The sequence below is a fragment of the Eptatretus burgeri genome, chromosome 2, assembly GCF_056783735.1.
Source record: "Eptatretus burgeri isolate ZD-2024b chromosome 2, Ebu_testis_v1, whole genome shotgun sequence".
Taxonomy (NCBI): Eukaryota; Metazoa; Chordata; class Myxini; order Myxiniformes; family Myxinidae; genus Eptatretus; species Eptatretus burgeri.
Window position 1 is genome coordinate 71,250,284 of NC_140962.1, and position 19,083 is coordinate 71,269,366.

Genomic DNA, 19,083 nt, shown 5'->3' on the forward strand with positions numbered 1-19,083 from the left:
TTATCTCTCTTTCCAAGTGAAGATGCTTAAATTTTTTCCCGTCAGGCTGAAATCTTGAGTGTTTTGAGTCACAAGAATATTATCAAGTTTTACGGAGCTGTCTCTGAGCCGCCGAACTACTGCATAGTCACAGGTGAGGACTTTCCATTCAAGGTCATGATGTCTTCCAGCTCAACAAACTTAACTTTGCACAGAAACGGAACTCCTTCACCCCCTAATATATAAACCCCAAGCGAAGCAACGGTATCATTGTATTTCCACAGAGTATGCTGCAAATGGATCCCTCTTTGAGTTCCTCATGAAAAGTGAAAGCAACGACCTGACAAATAAGCTCATTATTGCCTGGGCCATGGATATTGCGAAAGGTAAGGATATGTTATCATTCGCAAGTTTGAGTGTTTCAGACTTTTCCCGTTCTTTGAAACCTTCAGCATCTATTTTCTTGCCCAAATTCCAAGGGTTTTTTGCATTCATTGAATTTTAGTGGATGAGAAACATCCGCTCCCTCCGTTTTGTCCCCGTGGCTAGTAATAGCTCCTCCTTCCGGCAAGAATCAGTAAACAACGTACCACATGCACAGCTGAAAATTGCAAATCGTCAATCTAGCCTCGTGGTGGGTGGGGAGCGGGGAATTATTTTGTGACCATGACCTGACCCTGGGTACTCCCAGCACGTATACAAAATTTGATGCAGACAGGCCAAGCTGTTTTCGAGTCGAAGCAAACAGACAGACATGCTGTATTTTGTATGATTTCTGGATATGTTTTTTTTTTTTTTATAGCACTCCTTACATGTACAGGACCTCATTTGGCACCTCCCCACGTTCAAACGTCCCCCCCCCCAACGTGCCATCTTCTACATTTTAAGAAAGTCATTTTGAAACCTCTTACTAGAAATGTCAACAAGTCACCTGAACCAATTCTCAAGTAAATCTCAAGTCTACGAGGGCAAGTCTCAAGTCAAGTGTGATGTCATAATATTATTGTCATCGGCCATGTTTACGTGTAACTGCAGTGGTAAAAAATTATGTGGGTAAACTATATTAATGTCAGTTGAGCTTGGGAAGCAGCCAAACTTGAAGGCTAAGCCGTTGAGGTGTGTTTGCAGGCTGCAAGGCCAAATGTGTGCAGAGTACATTGAGGGTGCAGAAAGGGGTAGCCACCCTCCTCCTTCCTCTCTCTCTCTCTCTCTCTCTCTCTCTCTCTCTCTCTCTCTCTCTCTCTCTCTCTGTCTCTGTCTCTGTCTCTGTCTCTGTCTCTGTCTCTGTCTCTGTCTCTGTCTCTGTCTCTGTCTCTGTCTCTGTCTCTGTCTCTGTCTCTGTCTCTGTCTCTGTCTCTGTCTCTGTCTCTGTCTCTGTCTCTGTCTCTGTCTCTCTCTGTCTCTGTCTGTCTCAAGCTTGCATGGTCTTGACTCTACATGGGTGGCAGCATGGCATTTCATTTGTGGGGGATCTTTGGGTTGTTTGGCTGTCGCGTGCTGTGGGCCAGTTTGTGTAGCACTGACGAGTTATTCTTCAACAACATTATGAAAGACTGTGTGGTCTTTGCTTCATCTTGGCAACAGCACAACACTTCAGTAACATCATGTAGCTCTTCAACAAGATTTTCTGTCTGACAATAACTTATAATAGATTATAATACATTCACCAAGTGTAGAGAATGTGGAATATATATATATACATTTATTTTTTCATTATTATTTATTTATTTATATAATATACATATATTTATTATATATTTACTATGCATATAAGTAGGGTGAATATACTGATTCTGGCTCACTTTTCCCCATGTAAATGAATGGGGGATTTTCAGCGATTCATTTTTTTTTTCCCTAAAAAGTAAACCCCCTTTTTATCCCAAGGTACATTTATTTGTCTCCCCTTTTAACCTCGGGACACTTTGTTTCAAATAATCAATGCAATAAGATAAAGATTTGTTCAAGTAGTAAAATAGTAATGTGATTTGTTAAAGGTGATTCTAAAGAAATATCTGAAACATGTAAGCCGAGGGGCACTCTTTTTCAAATAACCAATGTATATTGTTTAGCTCACTCATTGAACCTATAAAGATTTGTTCATTCTCAAATTCCTTCAATTGTTTAATTTTCTTTGCACAATAATCCCCATCTAAAATATTTAAAAATAAAACATTTGAATCTTTATATTTTTTAAGATACCCCTTTTGTGTCATTACGAAATGATAAACTTCTCTTAATGCTCTTCTTTGACCACCTCCTGAGCCACATGTTATTTTTGTTAAGCCACGCCCACTTTTCATAAGCCCCACCCACTTCACAATGGGATTTTACAAGCCCCGCCCACTTTTCTTTAAGCCCGCCCACTTTTCCCGAAGCTCCGGCCACTTTACGTGAGGTATTTCCGTAAGCCACGCCCATTTTTCCTAAGCCCCGCCCGCTTTTGCTAAGCCCCACCCACGTTTCACGAGGTATTTTCATAAGCCACGCCCACTTTTTCTAGGCCCCGCCCACTTTGTCAAAGCCCCACCTACTCTTACATCATTTCCAGTTCATCTCTGACTCACAAAGAAATCGCCAAAAAATTCTAAAATGTTATGCTTTTGAAAAATTTGCCTGGGCTTGCCCAGGAAATTTCCGAAGGAAACCACACCTACCAGTCTTTCCCTATAAAAGCCTCAAGCCCAGGCTCCATTTTAAACATTTTTTTTGCTGACAATGGTGTGCTGTGTGCTTGCCTGGAGATCGACTACTTGTATGGAACTAAACCTTCAAGTTGATGAACTGGATTCAAACCTCTTATCCATTGAGGTAAGATTTTATTTCCCTATTTTCAGTTTGATTTAAGCATCGACTCATTTAATAATTAAATAACTTATTTTTTTACATTATTATTTTCTCTCACAAGAAATTGTATCTCAAAATACCGATTTTGCCACAACTTGGGGTGAAATTGTTGGCTTGGTTGAAGACCTTGTGAGCGACCAAGACCCACAGAACGAGCTTGGCCTTGAGTGGGATGACTTTGGGGTTCCTTTGAGATCGACTACTTGTATGGAACTAAACCTTTAAGTTGATGAACTGGATTCAAACCTCTTATCTGTTGAGGTAAGAATTTATTTTCCTATTTTCAAAGTTTGATTGAAGCATACTCATGTAATAATTAAATCACTTTATTAATACATTATTATTTTCTCTCACAGGAAATTGTATCTGAAATACGAAATGAAAATACTGCTTTTGCTACAACTTGGGGCGAAATTGTTGGCTTGGTTGAAGACCTTATGAGCGACCAAGACCCACAGAACGAGTTCGTCCTTGATGACCCAACCAAAGAGTTATACCTTGGAGACCAGCAAAGTCCTGAAAAAGAGTTTTGCAACAATAGTACTCATTGTGAGTTATCAAGACAATACCCCCTGAACAAGTTATACCTTGATGAGCCAGAATACAAGTTTTACCTTGGAGACTCATAAATTTCAGACATTTTTAAAAATGGAGTTTTCCTTGATGATCCACAGTTATATGATGTGAGATCTATCACTGAAACCCATAAAAATTGGAAAAATGGAGATTTCCTTGATGATCCACAGTTATACTATGTGAGATCTATCACTGAAACCCACAATATTTCTGGAAATTGTGATTCTACCTTGGAGTCTTGGATAGATGGTTATATTTTTGGAGACTTGAAATGTGGGTTCTGGCTTGATAACTCACAATGTGATACGTATCTTGGACACTCAACAGGAATGTGGTTATACCTTGGAGACTTGGAAAGTTGGGTTTATTTTGGAGACTTGAAATGCTACCACTCTTTGGGATCTAAACCTATCAAGAAAGTTCTTACTCCCCCTTTCTACGTCATCAAACCTGAAAGCCTTAAAACACATAATTGGAAGAAGAGAAAAAAACATAAAAAATATATATTGTTAGTTCTGGGAAGAAAGTGCAGGCTTACTCCCCCTTTCTACATCATCAAACCTGAAAGCCTGAAAAGACAGAATTGGAAGAAGAGAAAAAAAACGAAAAATTATATATAGGTGGAAATCTCATTTTAAAAAAGACATTGTGTTGGGCGAGGGTTGGGGGGTTGAGGTTGAGATTTTGAATGTGAGGTTTGGGACACACACACACACACACACACACACACACACACACACACACACACACACACACACACACACACACACACACCAACAAACAAAAGTTAAACCTTGACTATTCAGTTGAGGATTCTGTATTTGGGGTTCACAGATCTAAGAACGTCCCCCTTGACACACATTATATGCTGTTATACACCTCGGACTTGGCCCTCGAGTGTCCACAACGGTGTATAGTAGGAGGAAGTGAAGCGCCAACCCATTGCTCCCATTGCACACACACACACATCAACAAAAAAAAGTTAAACCTTGACTATTCAGTTGAGGATTCTGTATTTGGGGTTCACAGATCTAAGAACGTCCCCCTTGACACACATTATATACTGTTATACACCTTGGACTTGGCCCTCGAGTGTCCACAACGGTGTATAGTAGGAGGGAGTGAAGGACCAACCCATTGCTACCATGGGTATTATCTGCTTAGTTTTGTCTTTTGTAATTCCTGTGAATAGAATGAACCTAAAATCTCTTCCCCTTCTAAATCATATATCTTATAAGTCCAAGGAACCGTATCTATTACATAAACAATTTCAAAAAGTTCGTTCGTCCATCGTTTAACGTAACCTTTTTCAAAATGAGATTTCCACCTATATATTCTTATGATATCACCAACTTTGAACTTAGGTTTTCTGATATTAATCTCTTTTTCATATTTTAATTTTGTAAATGTTTCTGATGATTTCATATTCGTTGACGTGTGAATCGTGTCATTATACTTATCCACAATATCCTGAATAAAAGATGACCATTGTTGTGAACCGAGTTCTGTGAATTTTTGATATAGTCTCTCTTTTAAGGTACGATTAAAACGTTCAACAACAACGGCCTTCCCTTCATTAAAGGTACTGTATAATGTAATACTGTTTTTTTTTTTAGAAAATTCATAAATGTCTTGTAAAACTCTCAACCCTCATCAGTCCACAATTTTTTAGGTTTTCTCTTACTTTTATTAAATATCTGTTGAAAGGCAAACATAAGAGTATAACCTGTTTTGTTTTTTAAAGGGACAACCCATGCGTATCTACTCCTCAAATCAATAACGGTTAAAGCATACTTGTACCCCTCATCATTTTTGAGTTCAATCAAATCAGCAGACAAAATATAATCAACTTCCTTGGAATAAACCTTCCTTCTACGAAACTTTGTGAATATTGGTTTATGTAATTCATCAGCTAATTGCTCTTCAGTCTTAATGACATCATTAGAGCCAATAAGTTTTTTGAATTTCCAAGTCCAAGTTTCAATTTAGCACTGATCATCTTCTTTACGATAAACCGATCAACTTTTTCTCTCAAGGTTGGATTTTGTATCAGAGACAAATTATACAACATTTCTCTATCGGCTTCATGCTTTTCTTCCAAAGTTGTGGAATTCCCATAATCAATATCGTGTCTCATGCACACTTCATCAACTCTATTGATGGGTTTACTCCATGATTTAGGATTGTCTGTCTCATCTAATCTTTTATCCAAGTTTGTGCCTGGACCACAAAAAGAATATCCTGGTCGATGTAATTCCCCTGGTATTCCAGTAGTTGTAAATTTACTTCCTGATAAAAACTTTTGTATATCTCCTTCGAGTTTGTGTTTGGAGATAAATTGATTTTTTTTTAACCACACACCGAACATATACCTTTTTGGATAACCCTGTTATTTTTACTTTTAGTATATGAAATATTTTTAGTATTTGTTTTCTTTTTACATTTGAGACAATAACTCATTTATTTATGAGAAAAATTCCTGCAGAATGCAAAAACCTTTTTAGTTTCCAACATGCACATTTGAATCTTAATTTTTAAAACAAAGAATCCTTAGAAATGCCTTCACTCTCTCCTCCATTTATTTAAGAAAAAAATGGAAAACTTGAATTAAAATGAATATCTTGTCGATGTCAATAGTCTTGTGGAAAGTATTGCAAATAGACTTGTCAATTCTTCGTTTTCCTCCTCGGTGGGTTGAGTTATTTTCTGTAATACCACCAATCTTTTTTTAATCTCACTGGTTTCCATATTTTCATTTTTATTCATTGTCGCTCTTTCCTCCTTCTCTCTCTTCTCTCTCCTCTCTCTCCTCCTTCTCTTTCTTCTCCCTTTCCTCTTTCTCTTTCTTCTCCCTCTCCTCCTCTCTCTTCTCTTTTTCCTCCTCTTCTCTCTCTTCAACTTCCTCGTCCCTTACTATCCTTGAATCGCTTATACCCCATAGAATATCATACATATATTCATCAGGATTTCTTGTTATTCCTGTATCCAAAATAATTTTTTTTACAACAGGAAACCAATAAAATTTCTTTTGAATTTCTAAAAGAGCCTTACCTTTTCTTAACTTTATAATTTTTTCATTATTTAACATTCTAATTAAATCTAAAGTTGTCAATTTATCAACATCAGCATAATGCCAATCTTTTCTTGAAAATACCTCATTCTTATGTTGTAGAACATATTTATTAAAATACCGAATACCCTTTTCTTGAAGGTATGCTTGGACACAGAAATGATAATTTTCTTGAAGCCTTCTTGCTGTCATTTATGTGTTAGAAATATATGTTAGAATAATATTATGGCACGAAACACCTCCCCATCTTCCCATAGTTAAATAATTTTGTATTTCCTTACTTATGACATATAATCCTGTTTTTTCTGTTTTCATGATATAAACTAGGGCAAAACCATTATTATATTTACCTTTATTAAATTTTTTATTTGTTGTTTATGAATCGTGGCTCCACAAAACTCATTCTCTATACCAAGTGGATAATATTCTTCCTTACGAGACTGATTTAATTGTTCCAGGTCTTCTAGGTCAATTCTAAATGACCAATTATACCCTAAATCATTCATATCATACCCCCATTGTTCTCTTCTCATACAAACGATACACCCTTCTTTATAAAAATTTATTTTAATTCGAACTGTGAATTCTGTATGACCTGGAGATAAAATCAACACTTCTGTATCTTTGGAATACACGGCCGTTTTATTTAAGGATATATATTGTGATAAATCGCTTAATCTCACCAAGTCATTCGCGTCAGTCAGGCTTGGATAATTTTTTAATTTATAAGCATTTTTCTTATTAATATTTTTGGTTATATTATATTTATGTCATTCAGCCTGTGCCTTTGTGTAATAATTTGATAAATAAATATCCAGTTCTTGGGATACACCAAAGATAGAACCATCTTTACCAACATAAGTCATTTATATTAGATTAAAAATAATGTCATAATTTTTTTTATTTTTGTTGAGTTGAAATAACACATATAGACATAATTGACCACAACACTTGGAATTTAATTATTGGACTTGAAATGTTTGATAAACACCATTCTGAAAGAATTTTATGACTTTAACAGGTGGTGGAAGACCAAAACTATCAAAATAATATTTGTCTTGACTATTAAAAATACAAACCCAATGAGAACCGTTCCCATTATTATCTTCTAAGTTCATAATAATATTCTTTGTATGTTTAGGCACATTTGTTAATTCATCTCTCATACAAATAACCACATTATGAATTTTTAATTTCTTACAATATTTGACAAGTTGTAAATCTGATGTATTCTTTCCAAATTCTTTAAACCACTCATCAATGCTCATTTCTTTATTACAAAGATATAATCCATTACCTCTTTTAGTTAATTTTATACCTGCTTGTGCGATGGAAGAAAGCATATCTCCAACGAATAATCTCGCTTTATCAGGCAGACCTTCAAGTTTTTCAGCAAAATCTACAATTACACCACTTCCACTAATTTGTTTCTCCAACTCTTTCTTATGTCTTTCCAATTCTTTTTGAGCCTGGAGTTGAGCATTCCTTTCGTTGGCAGTTTTCACCACTGTTGAAATACCACCCGTCAATGCTCCAACCGCACTTAAACCAGCAAATAAAGGAATTATAAATGGGAGAAATCCTCCACTCGTCTCTTATTGAATATTTTTTCAACATTGGTTTTGTCATTTTAATTTTGAGTGAGCCAGTATCATTCAAGATTTTAACCTGTTCTCTTGTGAGCAAAACATCAATTCTTACTGCTCCTTTTCTCTGAATTGTATTAACGTTAATCGTACAAGGCTTTTGATTTTGAACACAAGATGATAGTTTATGAAGATTGATTTGATTAACATATACCCCAGTTGGTACTTTCCCACTCATTTATTTAACAAAAAATAATGTGAGACTAATCATAACACCATTATCTGTATTAATCTGCAATTCAGTTTCTTCCAAAAGCAAACAATATGTATCAACTTCTTCACTCTCTCCTCTTTCAATGTATAGGGAAGTATCCACTCGATTAGACTTTATAGTTTCCTTTTGAGGGCTCAGGTCAAACACATAGATTGTATACAAACTTTTAAATGCTGTCATATCCAAAATAGGTTCTTTATTTCCATTACTTTCACACACCTTTTGGTAAGACTTGTATGCTTCAGCAAAATCATTTTTCCCAATTAATTTCCAATCTATCTCGTGGATAAAATGTTCCATCAAGAGAAACGCGAAGTTGTTTCACCTTAGCATTATCACTCAATGCATTATTCTTATCAGTCGCAGTATCACCATCTGGCTTTTTAAAATGATCCACAGATATCGTGGTTTTCCTTCCAGAACACCCAAATTCCACGTGTAAGTGGTTTGGTTGAGTTAAACGTGTTGACATCTTATTTTGAGGTATGATACACTGAGTGGTTTCTTTGAGTTAAGTCTTCTATTCAACATCTCTTCTGTTTTAAGATTTGGAGTATATTCACTCATATACCAACTCATTTCATCAATTACAAATTTATTCTGATCACCAAAAGCACCAGCAACTCCAAAAAGTAATCTATTTTCATTATCATTCCTTTGTAGTTGAAATCTAATTTTAAGACCATACAGAAATTTATCATGATCACATAATCCAAATATACCTTTAAGAGGAACTGTTTTTGTATCATCATTATACGCTCCTTTCCTTTGAGTATATCCAGGGTCTGTGTTTGTTCCCGTTGACATATCAGGAATAAAACCTTCGACAGACCCATTTCCCATTCTATCACTGAATGTATAGAGTGTAAATTTCATCATTTCAAATACAGTAGAGACATAATCAACGCTTCAACTTCTTGTGTTCCAATGTACAAACGAACACTATCAAACATTTTCCAGAAGAAATCATTTACGAGTGTAGCATTTGTGTTATTACCAGCCTTAGTGAATTTAAATTTACACAAGAAGAAACTTTCGGATCGATTCAAATAGGTTTGTTGATTATTTATTTCAAAACTTTTTGTACCATTTGCATTCCAGTCTGTTCCAGTTATTGCATTTACCTTGAAGTAATCTTCTTTTTTAGTGGAGTTTGAGATAATAATAGTATCATCCAAATCATAGATACTATCAATTGCTTCCATACTTGTATTTATTTTTGTATCAATTGTAGGAAAAAAGATGTTAAAACTTTTGAAACCCTGACCCAAGTATTTGAATTAGTTTCTGTCCTTCTTGGGGGGACAACTGAGTTTTGCCTTTCTTAATTTCTTTAATTGCTTGTAATTTATGAGATTCCTTTTGGGCATCTTTTATGCTCTTTACAGCACCTGCTACATTTCCCACAGCAGAAGCAGTTGAACCAATTAGGTCTTTATGTTTAAGAATCGTTGAACCAATACCCATTAAAGTATCAATTATCCCATCTCCTCTAAATTGATGTCCAACACCCCTTTGTCTCTTAGGTTTACAGGATCCTCTACCAAGGTACATACCTTCACCCTTGTAGTATGGGGAAAGGAACATCCCATCCCCTGTAATTATTTTATATTTTCCCAACTCGTGTTTCCTCACAATAACCATCGTATTTATTTATTGGAAAACTTCACGTAGGTGAATTCTGATGGATATAACTTCTCCATTAAAAGAAATCATACAATTATCTTGGTCGGATATCCTAAAATTTACTCTGTGTATGGTTTTTCCTGACACAGGGAGATAAACCAAATTTTTGGGTTCCATATTGAATTTATAACCAATTGGGGTTGAGTATGCGCTGAATGAAAATATTGTATTTGTTCTTATTCCATCATTATAAGCACCATCAATCAAATCACAGTGAATTAACACCGAATTTATTCCTGAGGATATTTGAATGACATTATCACTGTAAAATGTCCCATTAGTTTCAATCTTTTTTGAGGAGAAACCCAATAACTCTCGAAATGAATTATCAATTGTGAAATCAACCTTGTAGTTATTTTTTAAGTTTAATCGTTGATTTTGAAGTATGTTATTGAATGTCTATAACAATATTTTTTGGTTCATCACCCTGTTCTTTCACATGATGAGCAATTTCGGAAGATATTTGAGAAATCTCATATGCTCCGGGTGAGACTTATAGTTTTGTATCCACTTCCCGGATTATAACTAAACTTGTCATTTTTCTCCGTTATATTAAATAAGGTATTATAAGTTTCCATGGACAATAAAGATGCCTCATATTCTTTTGTTGGGTCAAGTTGTAGTGGGTATGGGAATGAAAATGTGTGGTCGCTTGTTGTGAAATTAAAACTCAGGATTGTGCTTCTCATCTTATATAATGAGATAAAATGTCTTTATATTGAGATTTATTAATTATTTTCATGTTCATCAACTGGTCTAAAATGGCTGATGCTTCATTAAAACAATTGTTATTTCCAGCCTTCTTACTGCCTAACAACAATAACAGTCTATTAACTAATTGCGATGGGTAATTTGGAAGAAAACTAATACCTGAACCAAGGATATTTAAAGCCTGAATAATGTGTTTCTCCTTCTCATTTTTTCTACTTTTACCAGAAATACTAACCCAATAATTAAGAGTGTTCAGCAGATCAATATATACTCTATCATCATTATTTTTCATATCCAATGGTTTATCAATATACTTTGATTCATCCCTCACAATTGAACCTTGTCTTCCATCGTTTGTGAGAAGAAACATTAATCTCGGAGTTCCTTTAACAGGGGGTTGAGCAGAACCCAAGAACTTTAATTCATCATTAAATATCAATACCTTTTCTTGAACAAGATGAAATATTGCTGGTTGTTCTGTTGGAATGAGTCCTGCTTTGGTTTTTGAATCCGCTGAATATTCATTGTTTTGAAGAGCATTCACAATATAATCAGGGGGTCGATTAATCTCTTCCAGTTGTTGAAATAAACCTTCATCATCATATTCTAATTCTCCTAAATGCTCTAATTCTTCCTCCATCATTTGATCAAAATCTTTTAACATTTGAAGTTTTTTAGGAGAAAATTCTACTGTGGGAACTGTGGAAACATCTCTCATTTTTTTCTTGGGAAATTTTGAAAAGCGGTTTAAAAAATTTCTCTTGTTTTCTTTCAAATTATTCTTCGCCCGTTAGTTTCTGTCTGCGTTTCTTCTTTATGTCTTCCTGTTGTTTTACAACTTTTGAAACCAACTCTTGATGTTCCTTAAATCCTCTTGCTCTTTCTTTCGCATCCATTTATTTATTGGAAAATATCATTTAATGAATTGTAAAGATCAACAGGGAAATTTTCCTTTTCTTCATCATCCAAGTAGATGTGTTCAAATAAATCCTTTTCTTTAAATATTTCATCAAATTCTTTATTAACATTAATACGAGTTGTAATTTCTTCTTCACTAATACTTGCATCTCTGCTTTTCATACGTTTGCGTTAAGTTTCTTCATCAACATCAAAACCGAATGATAAAATCTTCACTCCGCTCAGATGTTTAATAATTTGTCTCGTTCCTTCTGGATGAGTTTCTAATATCCCAAGACCACCAGATTTTAGTTTCTTTAACTCACTCTTACAATGTGAATATTTTGTTGTACCAAGAGAAACCTCCTCAAATATTTGACCTTCATTCCTCAATCGCATATGTTCCTCCACTGAAATATAGTGATAATCTTCACCTTTTACTTCTCCATGTCTTATTGCTCTAGTTGTTGTTGATACAATGCATATCACGGGGTGTTTTTTTTAAAGTAAATTTACAATATTCTCATTTGTACTACACAAGAACCTTGATTTATGAAAGTTTTTTTTTTCCAGAAGGAGATTTACCCACAAGATTTATAATAATAGTTGTCATTTATATATGTAATTATTTATAAAACAAAAAATATATCCCTTAATATTTCATCTTGTTTCAGAACAATGTATTTATATTTTTTAGTCGTGTGCTTCATGTAATCCCCAAATTCCTTTTTACTACATAATGTAGAACAATTATCTCTCCAAAAATTATTTATATCTATTGAATTTAACTTGATTAAAATAAAAATATTAGCATTGTTTCTGATGGAACGACGAGGAAGTTGAAAGTACGATTGACCAAGATAAATACAATTACAAGAAGAAAGTATCCCTCTTGTGTAGTAGCTGTCCATTACCGTTTGGTTTCTCTCATGAACACAATCATCAAAGAAAACGAGGTTCTTTTTCGATTTATCCAAATCTTGGGGAGACGGTATATCATCCGTATTATCACTAAGAATACAAGTTATCGGTTTTGATTACTTTTTACATCTCTGTGTATCACAAAATAGTTGAATTATATCTTCAATGTTCGAATCATTTAGGTTTTTTTGAAGTTTAAATATACCGATTATATCTTCTTTTTGAAGACCAGCATTAAAACCTTGTGAGAGTAGTTGATACTCTGGTTGAAAACTCGACTTTGTGAAAATTATTAAATTATCATAATCTAAAACGTTGGGAGTCAGGAGCATCTTCAAAAGTAAGCAGGTTTTTCCACATCCGCTTGAACCAACTATGAGACATCTTAATGAATTTGGAAGATTTTTATGATTGTTAAATTTTATCTTATTTTCCAAAATGGGTAAAAAATCATTCATTTATATTTTTGGAAAACAAGTTATTTAATTCATTATTGGCTTTTTTAGAAACTCTATATTTTATCCTAAGTTCAGGTTTAATTTCAAGATAATCCATTATTTTATTTATGCAATATCTTGTGTTGATATTTCCCTGAAAATCACATCCATGAATAATATATAACAACAATCCTTTGAACATTTCTCTAATACGTTCAGTTTCTTCCCTTGTAAGGAAAGGTGTGTTATCACCCTTATACTTTACATTCATTTCTCTAATCAATCTTGTAAAGTAATTCATTTTTGGTGTAAATCGAAAAGAATTATTTTCCTTTTTAATTTTTTTATTATCATTAATTAGAAGATAATCACAGAATATACATTGATTATAGGCTTTTGACTCTGTGTTTAATCCCCATCTTTCACACGCAGGACAATTCTCAAATTTGTCATATGGAGAATCAGGGAAGTCTCGCATATTTATAAAGTAAAACTTTACTTAAACTGAAATTCATCTATACTTTCAGTTGCATATTGACTCGTATTTAATAATATTACCATCAATATCTATATACTTTTTTTCATTACCAGATTCAACTACAACATTTTTTTATATCAAAGGTAATTTTAAAATGATCCTTAACTACTATTGAACGAAATGTCATTTCACCTGATATATTAACATGCTTTATTTCATCAGGATTTATATCTTTAGGGTTGTTGAAAAAAATACAAATTTCTCCTTGCATATTACAGATGGTCTTATCTTTTCTTTCGAAAGCTTCACCCATAAGGTTTTTATTTTTAGATACTTTTTCTTGTTTCATTGCTTTTTCTAGTTTTGAATATATTACCAGAAGGAGAGGAGAAACTTTTGTTAGAGATACTTTAATTGATGTTCTACCAGGTATACTAAAAGCCCTTCTACTGAAGGAAATTGAAGAACTCATCTTATCCACTATAATTGTTTTTATCCAATAGTTGTTATATTTATCTTTGTTCAACTTTACATCCTTGACATATTTCTCAGTATCTTTTACAAATTAAGAGATTGATTGAAACTTGTCTTTTGTGTCTTGAAACATTATATTTATTCAGTGAAAAAAGTTGGAGGATAAAATGGTTTTAAGCACAGATTCACCTATAAATTAAACGACATTTCCATCAAGAAAATTTTAGTTGAAGCAAAGTTTTATTATATAAATATGGTGAATACAACGTACTGCGATGTTTGCAATCACGAATATAAATATTATAAAAAACACCTTCAAACCAACAAACATACATTTAATCTATTTCATCAAATATCTCCTCTCGAGTTGGAGAGAAAACATTGTGATATCTGCTCAAAGGATGTTTTGAAGAGTAGTAATAATAGACATCTTCATTCACAAAAACACAAGAAAAACGAGTTGAAAGTAAAGGGAGACTATTATATTGAAAACACTGATGGGGCATTTAAAGGACATATAAAAATAAAGATTTTTCAATTTGGAGAACCCGGTCCATCATCAATAGCTGAATCAATTGAAATAGTGAAACCTGATGTTAAAAAAGTTATTAAAGACATTAAAAGAAATGAAAACTTTAAATTTTATATGGGAATAAAAATGAATATGAAAAGACAAGATGAAGAACAAACTCCTTATATGAAAACAGATCTTCATTTTATAACATCATTTCAAGATTTTTTGAATAGTGGGGTTTATGAAGAACTATCAAGACAAGAGGAGGATGTTGATAATACAGTGGGAGGAAGTGGATTTCATATTTTTAAAAATCATCTTTTTAGATATACACATTCTAAAATCAAACCCTCTTAAAGCTTCTTCTTAGATTGAATTACCAAAAGAAATAAAACTAAAGAAGGCAGTTGTTAATATTAAGAACAATGATAATCAATGTTTTCTCTGGTCTGTTCTTGCTCACTTACATCCACCAAATTGTAATTCAGAAAGAGTAAAACAATATATGAAATATGAGAATACCTTGGACATTAAAGGTTTTAAATTCCCAATGCCACTAACAGATATTCCTAAATTTGAGAAAAAGAATAATCTTTCTATTAATGTATATGGATTAACGGATACAAACAAAGTTCAAAAAGTAAAAATTTCAAACAACTATAAAAATGAAGAAACACACATTGAACTTTTATATTTTAGTGTTGAAAATAATTCACATTATACATACATCAATAATTTATCAAGATTAATCTCTTCTCAGGTATTCAGAACAGCAAACAAAATATATCCTTGTAAGCGGTCTTAATTCATGTCATACAAAAGAACGATTCGAACAAAATTCAAAATATTGTAGTAATCATTAATCAGCTGTAATTACAATGCCTAAACCTGGTGAAAAGATTTATTTTGAAGATTATAATCAATCTATCATGCACCCATTTGTAATATACGCTGATTTTGAATGTATCCTTAAAAAGATAAATACTGCTTCTCATAATCCAAAAGAATCACATACAAATAAATATCAAAAACATATTCCTTGTGGTTTCTGTTATTATATCAAATCATTTGTTAGAGAAAAGTATAATAAACTTGAACATTATAGTGGAAAAAAGCTTCACAAGAGTTTGTAAAACGATTAGAAAAGGATTGTATAAGACTAACTAAATTAATGAAAGAAACAAATGAACCGATGAAATTAACCGAAGAAGAAAAATTGGAATTTAGAAAGAACAATATCTGTCATATTTGTGAGGAGGAAATTGAGGAGTCTAAAGTTTGGGATCATTGTCATCTTACTGGTAAATATAGAGGTCCCGCTCATTCCTGTTGTAATCTTAATTATAAATTTCCTTCTTTTATTCCAGTCTTTCTTCACATCAGCACCAACTATGATACACATCTATTTATAAATGAACTTTCAAAAACACCAGGGAATATTTCTGCCAAAACAAACACAAGTCAAAAGTATATTTCATTTACAAAAATGATATTCACAAAACCTTTAACTCGTATTAGGTTTCTAGATTCTTACAAGTTTATGGGAACACCACTAGCCTACATCGCATCAAATCTAAGCTCCACGGAGTCTTTTCCAAATCTTAATTCATTCTTTCCAAAAGAGGAAATTCTAACTAAAGAGGAAATTCAGATTAAAAAGAGAATTCAAAGTAAAGAGGAAATTCTCATTAATGAGGAAATTAATGAAGAAATTCTAACTGAAGATGAAATTCTATTTATAAAGAAAATTCAAACAATGAATGAAATTCTAACTAAGGAGGAAATTCTGATTAAAGATTAAATTCTGATTAAAGAGGGAATTCTAACTAAAGAGGGAATTCTAACTAGAGAGGAAATTCAAACAAGGAATGAAATTCAAAGTAAAGAGAAAATTCTTACAAGTAAGGGAATTTATCCTTATGGTTATATGGATTCATTTATGAGATTTAAAGAAACACAACTTCCTTCAAAAGAAAGTTTCTATAATAACCTTTATGAAGAAGAGATAAGTGCTAAGGACTATAAACACGCACAAGAAATTTGGAAAATATTTAAGATAAAGAACCTTGGAGAATATCATGATTTGTATCTAAAAACATGTTTTATTGTTAGCTGATGTGTTTGAAGCTTTTAGATCACTCTGTCATAATAAAAATTGTTATGGATTACATCCTGCCCACTATTTCACAGCTCCTGGTTTCGCTTGGAGTGCAATGTTGAAAATGACAAAACAATATATAGATTTAATCGTTGATGTAGATATGCTTTTGATGATTGAGAAGTCTAAGAGAGGTGGAATATCACAAGTATGTTGAAAAAGATATGCTAAAGCAAATAATAAATACTTCCAAATTATGATAGTGAAAAGGATAGTAATTATTTGATGTATTTTGATGCTAATAATTTGTATGGATGGGCAATGTCTCAATCTCTGCCTTATGGTAAATTAGAGTGGGTGGAAGAAAAGGATTATGAAAAGGCTTTGATGAATATTGTTATTTCTTCTCAAGAGGAATTGAATGAGGAAGAAGAATGTTATTATGTTGAAGTTTATTTGAGGTACCCGAGTGATCTTCATAATTAGCATAAAGACCTTCCTTTTGCATGTGAGAAAGAAACCCCAAAGAAAGAATCGTTAAGTGATTATCATAAAAGTTTTAATCTCAAAGGCAAATCAACAGAAAAGTTATTAACAACATTCTATGACAAAGAAGGATATGTTTTGCATCAGAGAAGCTTGAAACAGTTTTTGAGAGAAGGATTGAGAGTCGCTAAAATTCATGGAGTTTTAAAATTTAAACAAAGTCCTTGGATGAAAAAGTATATTAAATTCAATACAGATATGAGAACAAATACAAAGGTAAAATTTGAAGGGGAATTCTATAAATTGATGAATAATGCTGTCTTTGGAAAGACAATGGAGAATGTTCGAAACAGGCAAAACATTAGATTTGCAACATCTTGGAAAGAAGCTTCGAGATTGATAAATAAACCAAGTTTTAAGATAGAAGAGGTTTTTTCAGAGAACTTTTCTGCTATTCATATGGAAAAGGAAAGTATTGTAACGGATAAACCAATTTATATTGGAACAGCAGTTCTTGACTTCTCAAAGATATTGATGTATGATTATTTGTATAATGGCTTAAAGAAAGAGTATGGTGAAAATGTTTCATTGTTGTATATGGACACTGATAGTTTTATCCTTGATTTTAAAACTGATGATGTTTATAAAGATATGAAGAAAAATATTGGAATATATGAAACAAGTAATTTTAGTAAGAAGAGTGAGTTATTTTCCAAAAAGAATGAAAACGTTATTGGTAAGTTTAAGGATGAGTTGGGTGGAAAAGTAATGAGTGAGTTTATTGGATTGAGAGCAAAGGCATATGCTTATAAGTATGGTGATCAGATTGATAAGAGGTTAAAGGGAATAAAGAAATATGTAATAAAGAAATCAATAACTTTTAGAAATTATGACAATTGTTTGATGAATAAGAAAGAAGAATATTGGAAAAGGAATACAATAAGAAGTTATAAACATAACATATATAGTGAAGAAGTAAATAAAAAGGCATTAGTAGCCTTTGATGATAAGAGATTTATTTTAGATAATGGAATAGATTGTGTTCCATATGGATATTGTATGATAGAGTGTATAAAATAGATTGTGTTTTAACGATGGGAAGATGGGTTGGGGTTTTTTTTTTAGGGCTACCGCTGCGTTTTTTCACAATATATAAATGGTCAAACCAAGTATTAATCAAACTAAAGAGTGGAGAAAATCTCAGTCTTGGTATAAAAATGGAAAACATAATTAATGTGAAAAATATCAAATAAGTCTTTTTGAAAAAATAACTAAAACAAAGGTAAATAAAACAAATAAGCGAATCAATTTAAAAAGTAGTAAGTTCAAGGATGTAAAGAAAAAAAATAAATATACTTGAATGGACTGAAAACTTTGATGGTTATCAATTGAACAATGAAAAATCAATTTACTATAATCTCAAAATTATATGTGGCTCAGAAGGTGGTCAAAAAAGAGCATTAAGAGAAGTTTATCATTTCGAAATGGTACAAAAGGGGTATCTTAAAATATATAAAGATTGAAATGTTTTGTTTTTAAATATTTTAGATGGGGATTATCGTGCAAAGAAAATTAAACAATTGAAGGAATTTGAGAATGAACAAATCTTTATAGGTTCAATGAGTGAGCGAAACAATATGTATTGGTTATTTGAAAAAGAGTGTCCCAAGGCTTACAAGTTTCAGATATTTCTTTAGAATCACCTTCAACAAATCACATTACTACTTTACTACTTGAACAAATATTTATCTTATTGCATTGGTTATTTGAAAAAAAGTGTCCCAAGGTTAAAAGGGGAGGCAAATAAATATACCTTGGGATAAAAGGGGGTTTACTTTTTAGGGGAAAAAATATGAATCGCTGAAAATCCCCCATTCATTTACATGGGGAAAAGTGAGCCAGAATCAGTATATTCACCCTACTCATATACATAAAGTAAATGTATGTATATATATATATATGCATATATATTGTTGCGGTTCAACAAAACCACATGCCTCTGAGGCAATGGCACCCAACATACAGTGATCCCCAGGCAGTTATTTCGTTTGG

At 32.7% G+C, this 19,083-nt stretch overlaps 1 protein-coding gene and 1 long non-coding RNA gene across 13 annotated transcripts in view; both read left to right on the forward strand.

Annotated features, from left to right (window-relative positions):
• LOC147032278 (mitogen-activated protein kinase kinase kinase 20-like) overlaps window positions 1-19,083 on the forward strand; it is a 153,288-nt gene that overhangs the window by 20,909 nt on the left and 113,296 nt on the right. For 10 of the 11 annotated variants that reach the window (XM_085869719.1, XM_085869722.1, XM_085869724.1 and 7 more), the window contains 2 exons: window positions 46-133; window positions 264-365. The exons of the other annotated variant lie outside the window; for it this stretch is intronic. In XM_085869719.1, the coding sequence (XP_085725845.1) occupies window positions 46-133; window positions 264-365 (190 nt within the window). The remainder of the gene's footprint in view (window positions 1-45; window positions 134-263; window positions 366-19,083) is intronic. 11 annotated transcript variants of the gene reach the window in all.
• LOC147032280 (uncharacterized) lies at window positions 375-4,158 on the forward strand. 2 transcript variants are annotated; one of them, XR_015055105.1, is made up of 3 exons: window positions 375-2,787; window positions 2,885-3,084; window positions 3,180-4,158. It is a non-coding gene; the product is annotated as an uncharacterized LOC147032280 (long non-coding RNA). The 2 variants fall into 2 exon arrangements; XR_015055104.1 differs by having other exon boundaries at window positions 375-3,084.